Genomic DNA, 9,050 nt, shown 5'->3' on the forward strand with positions numbered 1-9,050 from the left:
CTAGTACATTTGACCAACCAGCTGTGAATTGGGGTTTCTACTACCCACCTCCTCAGGTTCAACGCTTTGCTGGGATAGCTCACAGAACTCAGGCTGTTTACTGGTTTATTATAAAGGATACTGATGAAGACATGCTTAGGTGAGGTGTAGAAGGGTCCCAAGCATAGGAGCTTTTGTCCCTGTGGAATTGGGGTACCCTGCTCTCCCTGAGTTTTTATGGAGTTTAATTTCCCCCCATCCCATTCCTGGAGGTCAGTGGGTAAGGCAGAAAGTTTCAACCTTCTAATCTCTTAGTTTTTCTAGTGTCCAGTCTCATCCTGAGGCTATCTGCGGTCCCACCCTAAATTATCTCATTAGCATAAACTCAGGTGTGCTCCAAAGGGGCACCCTCAGAATAAGAAAGGATACCCCTATGACTGAGGAAATTCCAAGGGTTTTTGATTCTCTGTGCCAGGACCAGGGACAAAGACCAAACATACTTCAAATTGCACTACACTATCCTATTTTCTTTTTCTCTAAATTTCATCCTATTTTCTGAATCCACAATTAGAGACATTCCACCCAAAGATGAATTTTCGAAAGAACAAATCCATACCAAGATTGCACCACAAGCTCACTTGGCCTGCATGAGGCCTTCAATTGTTTTTCTGGTTGGCATTTTCCCCTTTCATACTAGTAGCGAAAAAAGAGTATTCCAAGGCCACGAGCACTCTTGAGATGATGAGCTCGCATGACTGGGAAGATGACAGCTCTTCATCCAGATACGGAGTGTGGAATAGGAAAGAGGGTTTGGGTGTTGGGACAGGAAGCGATCTGTTCTTCCCATAACACATTGCACTTGAAGCACCTGCCAAAATATCCAGGAAATGGGAGCCTGGAGTCAAGGGTCAGAGATCAGACTTGGGTGGCAGAAAGAATGACTTGGAATAAATTGTCGTGGAAGGTCTGCAGGAGAAAATTATTATGGGAGGACAGGGTGTGTATCACGGTGAGAGAAGAGTGCCAGGGGCCTCGTGCACTGTGTATTTAACCTTCATATTTCAAGGATTTCCCACTTCGACACCACACAGGCCTCAGTTCTACAGGGCTGCCCTTCAAGACCCTCCCACTACTGCGCCTCCCCACCATTCTTGAGTATTCTCCACTCCTAGAGCCTGATGAATTTCCCTAAGCTCCCCATTTCAGCACACAGATTGTCCTTTATCTGGAGCCCACTCAAAGGCAGAACTGGGATTTGGGTACCGTGGCAGATCTGCTGGGGGACTTTTTTCAGATTTTCCTGATTCTGGCCCCTGGTGGAGACAAATGAGCTGGGGTAAAGTTGCAGCCTGCCTGATCCATGCAGGAATCCCTTAACTTGGGCCAATAATCAACACGATTCCCTCTGAACACTAAAATAACAAGGCTTTCCGATCATTTTGCCATTGCTAAGTTGTATTTACAAAGGTCATCATATTTTATTGTTATCAGCCATTATATCGGTCACGATATGCTAGTTTTGCTGCAGTTACAGACTCAAACCTCAGTGGGAGATTTGATGCTGTACATTCAATGAATGGTGGGCGTATTTGTGGATCACAGTCCTCTGAGACCCAGGCTAACCAAGGATTCCACAACCCTAGCACCAGTTGGGGGGAACACGATGATTTGTACATGGAGTCCTCAAGCAGCTACCAGCTTTAACAAATAAAATAAAAAGAGAAGTCACATTCCATTTGCCACAGCAAGTCACGTGGCCACATTTAACTTCAAAGGGAGGGGAAGTGAAATCCTCTCTCGTCCCTGAAGGCAGATTAGTGAACTTCAGTCATGACTACCACGACCATGCCCTCTGGAATCATTATAGTCACATGAGAGTTGAAAAACTCAGACTAGTAAGTCACTTTTCCAAAGTCACACAGTCAGGAAGTTAGCAGAGCAAGGCTCCACGTGCACATTTGTTAAACCCTAAAACCCATGTGCCTTTCACAGCCTGTTGTGTTGTCTTCATGAAACCATTATCCAGAGGAGGGTTCTTATTAGCTTCAAGGGAACTTCACATGCAGAGCAGTAAAAAGTTTGACCCGTCCAATTAGCTTAATCAATTAAAAAGAAACAATGTGTTTCTTTTTTCTTTCCTTTTGCAACAACTTGTTTTTAAAAAGAAGGAAAGAAAGATGGATGGAAGGAAGGAGGGAGGGAGGCAAAGAGAGAGAAAGGAAGAAAGAGAAAGGAAGAAAGAAAGAGAAAGGAAGAAAGGAAGAAAAAAAAGAAAGAGAAAGAAAGAAAGAAAACCAAGCCTTTTGGCCCACCCATTGACCTACACCACAATATCTGACTGCATGTCAGGGTGATTTGCTTTATTTCCCACTGTGTGGTATTTTCCACTCACAGGACTGGGTCAGGAGAAGTTTGTATCTTAATCTACACACTTGTTCTTGCTCATGTTTGCCTCTGCTTGATCCCATCCCCTTCATTCATCCTTTGGAATGTTCCCGTGACAACAGAAGAACGGCAATATAGCTAGCCAGACTAAAGGGACGGACCAAGCACACAGCCTGACTTCTCTTAGACTGAGGATGCTAACGGGGATGGCCCAGAGCACGAGACTGTTCTCTCCCCATTCCCCACCTTCAGAGAAGTCAGCAGTGAGTGAGTGTCAGGCCTGCTCTGCAGAGGAGGAAACTGAGGCTCAGCATGGTTGAGCGACTGCTCAAGGTCACAAAGCTAGTACCCAGATGGAAACCAGGTGCTATTGTTTCTTCCCAAATCACTGCTTTGTTTTCTGTCCATTCTACTCTGCAGCCTTCCAACTCTCCTCCTCCTAGGAAACCTGCCCCCGAAGCATGCAAACAATGCAGTGCTCCTCTGCCTCCTCTGATGCCTTCCACCTCCATATGGGCTGCTCGCTGGCAGATACAAGGATAGGTACAGCTCTTTCCAATGGAGACATGAGAGGTGAGGTGGCCACTGTAGGGCTCAGGCTGCTGGGCCCTGGAGGTGGGACCCGTCCCTGTGCCGTAGAAGAAATGCTTCTCAGACCTTGGAACTCTTCCAGAACAAACCTGATGTTCGTAGAAGAGGATTTCTGGCAAGAGGTTGAGTTCTGGAAAGCGGCATGGGTAATAGCAGAGACTGTGGTCCATACTGCTGGGTGAAGCTTTGGGACAAGCCCATGAGGGAGGAGCCGCCGGCTTCTATCTTAACTCCAAAGAAGAAAAGGAATAACCTGATTAGATTAAACATGCTTTGAGCAGGGAAGATCCTTAGCTTTCATGTGTATGACATTTGTAATCCAAGATATCCTTAGTAGTTTCCATGGCTATTTCTGACAGCCTGAGGCCCCTGGTTTTCTCCACCCATGGACTTCCAAGGGGACAGGACAATGGGAAGGGGCTCACTGGAATAGCTCAAGGCCCACCAGAGGGGTTCTTATTTCAGATCGACCACATACTCACGGTGTGAATGTCTGCAACTGTTTTTTTTTCCCCCGGGCCTCTGTTTTTTAATCTGAATAAAAGAAAATATTCTCTTCCACCTCTAGAATTCTGAGATCTTACATTAGGGAAAGATGAACTTAAGAAGGAGCTGGCCTTGAACACTGATCCTGTAGCTTTTGGATGAACATCTAATTCCAGAGGAACAGAGGAGCCATTCTGGGCTCACCCACTCAGGAGTTCTCTCTTGCTACCCAGATCAACAAACACAGCAGCTCTGTCAATGTCCCAGTGACTCAAGACACGGTTGTTGGGAGTTTTGTCCTGAAGCCATGATGTGGCACGATACTTCATGGTAATTCTCTGCATTACAGGGAGTAAAAGAAGCTATTCCAAATGCAGTTTGAATTTTTTTTAAAAAAAGAAATCACATACTTCTCTCAGTATGTCATCTTTTCCCAGATGGATCCAAAATGAGCCACATAATTTCCCTGTTGCAGCGTTTCTGAGAGATTCGTGGATCTGAGAACCGGAAGGGGCTGCAAGAGGTGGTGTGAGCCTGTCCCATTCTCTCCCAACAGGTATAATTAGGTTCTTGCCATTCCATAGAGGAGGCGGCTGCAGTTCAGAGGTTGGTGACTTCTGCGATGGGATGGCCAGAGTAATGGTGGTATAGTGTTTGGGGGACTAAGTGCTTTCTTTTATGACACCACACTGCTGCTCCTAAGCAAAAGTTTCCACCATTACAGACAGAGTGGTGAAAGGAAACATTATAAGAAAAAAAAGCTGGGCGTTGTGGCTCATGCCTGTAATCCCAGCACTTTGGGAGGCTGAAGCTGGTGGATCACCTGAGATCGGGAGTTTGAGACCAGCCTGATCAACATGGGGAAGGAAACCCCGTCTCTACTAAAAAATACAAAATTAGCCAGGAGTGGTGGCACACGCCTGTAATCCCAGCTACTCGGGAGGCTGAGGCAGGAGAATCGCTTGAACCCAGGAGGCGGAGGTTGCAGTGAGCTAAGGTCATGCCATTGCACTCCAGCCTGGGCAACAAGAGCAAAACTCCATCTCAAAAAAAAAAAAAAGGGGGGAATGTGGGTTGCAGGAACACTCTGGCGGCATTGTCTGGTGAGCCATTGCAACTGGCACATAGTAGGTGCTCTGTGTGCTGAAGAGAGGCAGGATGAAGGTGAGTGAGGAAAGACAAGGCCATGAGGTTGGAGACTGCATGACTTTGTTGTTTGCAGTGCCCTGGTTTTGCACATAAGCCGTATCTGGCCAGTGTTCACTGGATATGCCCTATCTCTGAGATTTTATAAAAATTAATTCATTCAACAAGAAAACCAGTTTGCTGAAGAGGGAAAATTGCCAACAACGCCAAGGTGCCAGCAATTTCAAGCACAATGTAAGCTGATTAGCCTCCAGCAGAGAAACTGCTTCGTGGCTGAGCTCTCCCACCCTGCACCAGTGGTCTTGGAGATTTGCAGTCTTGGTCACAAGAGGTACCAGGCGGCAGTGTGAGCAATGGGTGAAGGACAGGACCTCATTAGGAGAGTCTCCCAGGAAGAGGGCAGACGCAGGACATTCTTTCAGAATGATGGATTTGCTTTAGTTTGCATTTATTTTTTTTTATTACAAGAGAATTATGGAATGATGCTTTTGTATTATTATTTTTTTTTTTCTTTTAAGAACAAATGGGCTTTTTGCCCCTTTCTCCCTTTGGAAAAACACAGATCTGATTACATCAGCCCCTGTTTAAACCCCCTTAGAGGGTTCCTCTTGCTCATTTGAAAATGATACAATTGGGCAGGGTGTGGTGGCTCAAGCCTGTAATCCTAGTACTTTGGGAGGCTAAAGTGGGCAGATCACCTGAGGTCAGGAGTTCGAGACCAGCCTGGCCTGGAAATAAGGTCATTGCAGATATACTTAGTTAAGATGAGGTCGCTAGGCAAGATGGCTCACGCCTGTAATCCCAGCACTTTGGGAAGCCAAGGCAGGTGGATCACCTGAGGTCAGAAGTTCAAGACCAGCCTGGCCATCATGGTGAAACCCCGTCTCTACTAAAAACACAAAAATTAGCTGGGCGTAGTGGTGGACACCTGTAATCTCAGCTACTTTGGAGGCTGAGGCAGGAGAATCTCTTGAACCCAGGAGTTGCACTGAGTCGAGATTGTGCCACTGCATTCCAGCCTGGGCAACACAGCAACACTCTGTCACAAAAAAAAAAAAAAAAAAAGAAAAGAAAAGATAATAACACAACTCATAAAAATGGCCATAAGCAGCACTGGCATGGAATAGAATTGCAGAACACTGCTTTCTCAATCATTTATAAAATGATGTATTTCCATACCAGCTAGTCAACAGCCACTACCTCAAGCTGTCCCGTACTTCTTCCCGGGGCTCTGGGAACCCCGGGTCTCCCAAAGGCCTCCAGGACAGCAATGGGCTCCAGGGCCTGCTACAGCCAGAGTCCTGTATCTGCTCTGATGGGATGGGCCCAGTAGGCTCTGCACAGTCAGACCCCAGGCCACCCCGCCTCGCTTCCCCACCTTCTCTCTCTTGTGGATTGTGAGGCAACATAGCCCTTCTGCCCCTTGAGCGTGCTCTGCCTTCCTCAGGGCCTTTGCAAAGGTGCTTCCTTCTATCTAGAACAGTCTCCCATGCTATTCCCTTTGACTCTGGGTGACTTTTCTCATTCTCCTTTTAGTCATTCATAGTTGGCCTTAGTAAATATAGGACAGATGGGGAGCGTCTGATCAGTCCTGCTGGCAGAGAGGAGGCACTCGCACACCAGCACATGCTGCAGATCTCCATTGTTCTCGCCTGGTTAATCATCTCCAGGAGAAGAAAGGGAGCCTGTGGGCTGGAGGCTGCCAGGCCCGCCTTCTCCTTCTCTCTGCAAGTCCTAAGGAGAAGCAGCCTCCGATCTGGGTTGTGCCTCTTGGCTGTGAGTGTTATCATTTACAAAGAGGAAAAGGGGAAATAATCTGAATATCTGGGATTCCAAAAGTTGTCCTGTACCAGGTAACAAGTACCTTCCTATCTCCGCTGACCAGATTCAGGGTGAGAAAGAGGATGAGAGCAAGAGTGAAGCAGAAAAGGGAAAGAGCATGAGATAACCTCAAGTGTGGCCTGAAGACTCCCTGACACTTCCTGGGAATCCTTGACATTCTGTCTGGAAACCATTTTGCTCATGTCCTCAGAGCTGTGGCTGCAGGATTTTCTCGTGCCCAGTTGTGGGTTACAGGTCAAGTAGAGAGTCAGCCCCAGGCAGGGGCACGAGAACTCGGACTGTAGGTCAGCATCCCAGAGTCCCTGAAGGAGGGAAGAAAAAGGACTGGGTTAAGGAGGCCAGCAGGGGAGGGCATTTGCCCTGAGATTCTTAGAAACAGTTCAAAATAACAGCAGGCTGACCAGCTCTCAAAGTGTTCTGTTTTGTTTACCATGCTTCCTTTATTTTCTTATTATGTGCTGGGCACAGGCTTGCCTTGACTTTACAGTTCACAGAGGTTTACAACCAGGAAAATGAAAGGCACGGTTTTACAAGCTTTGTGATGGATCCTGGTACCTTCTCTGGAGCCTGAAATTAGGGGATTGAATGCAGGTCCATTTTCATCCTACCTCCAAATGCTGGCAGAGTAAGGAATGCTACTCTAAATGCTAGCAGAGTGGCTTCCTTCCCTGCTGGGACACAACTCTCTGGAACACAGGCAAACAAACTCCCCTCTCAGGCAATCTCAGTGCTTGTAAGTGAGGAAACTGTGTTCTCCAAAAGTTTACCCCAAAGGGTCCATCTGACTGTCCGGCATTGCCTTCTTGTAATCTCTTCACACTTTGCTCTTATTCCAGTTCCATATGCTCTGAAGTCCCAGGAAGTTGCTCTCAACAGTGAGCCATTCATTCCTCAGACATTTGGGAGCCCTCACCACCTGCAGACGCTGTGCTGCAGGCTGAGAACCACAGGAGAAATGGCTGAACGCTCTGTGGGTGTGGTTCTAGGCAGGGACTGGTCAATGACTGGGGTTATGACAGTTTTCTATAGGGTGTCGTATGTATCATTTTTCATCTTAACTAGGACAAGAGAATGAAGGGGGGCACTATTAATAATTCATAATAATAATGGGACCACAGGTGTGAGCTAGAGCTGTCTTACTAGACAGAGCTGACACATGACAGAGGGGTTATGTTTCTTCTCTGTCCCTTTAGGAGCTGCCTTTAAGGCCAACGGATAATAATCACAGGGCAAAAGGTTTCAGGTCAAAATTAAAACAGACTTTCTAACAAGGAGCCTCTAAAAACAATGTGGGCTTTTTTTTTTTTTTTTTTTTTTTTGTGATGGAGTCTCGCTCTGTCGCCCAGGCTGGAGTACAGTGGCGCGATCTTGGCTCACTGCAACCTCTGTCTACCAGGTTCAAGCGATTCTCCTGTCTTCCTGTCTCAGCCTCCCAAGTAGCTGGGACTCCAGGTGTGTGCCACCACGCCAGGCTAATTTTTGGTATTTTTAGTAGAGGCGGGGTTTCACCATATTGGCCAGGATGGTCTCGATCTCCTGACCTTGTGATCCACCCACCTCGGCCTTCCAAAGTACGGATCAAGTGAATGCACCCAGCCAACAATGTGGGCTATCTTATGAGGTAGTGAGCAGTTCATCACTTCAGATATGCAAAGGGGTGACCCACCCTCCAAGATGCTGTGTACAGATGACACTGACATGCCAGGCAGGCCCCCAGCCTAGGTAACCACAGGTCAGCCTCTGACTGTGATCTGAAGCACCTATTCTTCCTGGCTCTGTCTTCCAGTGAGGGTTACTAAGCTATTTTATACGCAAAGATCAAATCCTGCTCCTCTGATTCATATGTAACAGACACATTTGGATAAAAGTACAAATATAATAGAACTGAAAGATCAAAACTTGCTGCCTTAGCATACTTAATATTCACTGATGCTTACACATAATGTAAATATCTCTTTGTTTAAAATGAGCATAGGCTGGGCTCTGTGGCTCACGCCTGTAATCCCAGCACTTTGGGAGGCCAAGAAGGATCACTTGAGCTCAGGAGTTTGAGACCAGCCTGGGCAACATAGCAGGACCTCCTTTCTACTAAAAATAAAATAAATAAATAAATAAATAAATAAACAATTAGCCAAGTGTGGTGGCGCATGCCTGTACTCTCAGCTCCTTGGGAGGCTGCAGTGAGAGGACTGCTTGAGCCCAGAAGGTGGAGGCTGCAATCATGCCGCTGTACTCCGGCCTGGGTGACAGAGCAAGACCCTGCCTCTAAATAAATAAATAAGTAAATAAAACAAGTATTGTCTTGACTTTAAAGACTTTCCTGTGACATATCAGCAAAATATGGTCAAAACAATTTGACCAAGGTTGGAATGGACTGGAATCGCTTCTGAGGAGCCAGCCTAGGTCTGTTGAATCAAGTTTGCTCACTAATAATCATACTTTGATTATGTAGGATGTTAATATTAGAGGAAGAGGGTGGGGGAATATAAGGGAACTCTTTGTACTATTTGTTAAACTCGTTTAAAATGATTTTGAAATTAAAAAATACAAAACCACATCCTTTGCTCCTGAGCCCTGTTCACCCCAGACTTTATTGGATGAACTCACCCCATTCTTTAAGA

General features: G+C 46.4%; 1 protein-coding gene across 1 annotated transcript; it reads right to left on the bottom strand.

The window, feature by feature from the left end:
* Positions 1–5,952: 5,952 nt before the first annotated feature.
* Positions 5,953–7,475, bottom strand: CT62 (cancer/testis associated 62). The gene is given in 3 exon segments (XM_032244848.1): positions 5,953–6,731; positions 7,343–7,418; positions 7,420–7,475. Coding segments are annotated over 3 exon segments (408 nt in total). The 3' UTR covers positions 5,953–6,455.
* Positions 7,476–9,050: the final 1,575 nt, after the last annotated feature.

The sequence above is a fragment of the Sapajus apella genome, unplaced genomic scaffold (genome assembly GCF_009761245.1).
Source record: "Sapajus apella isolate SASKATOON/1434 unplaced genomic scaffold, GSC_monkey_1.0 scaffold55, whole genome shotgun sequence".
NCBI classification, from domain to species: domain Eukaryota; kingdom Metazoa; phylum Chordata; class Mammalia; order Primates; family Cebidae; genus Sapajus; species Sapajus apella.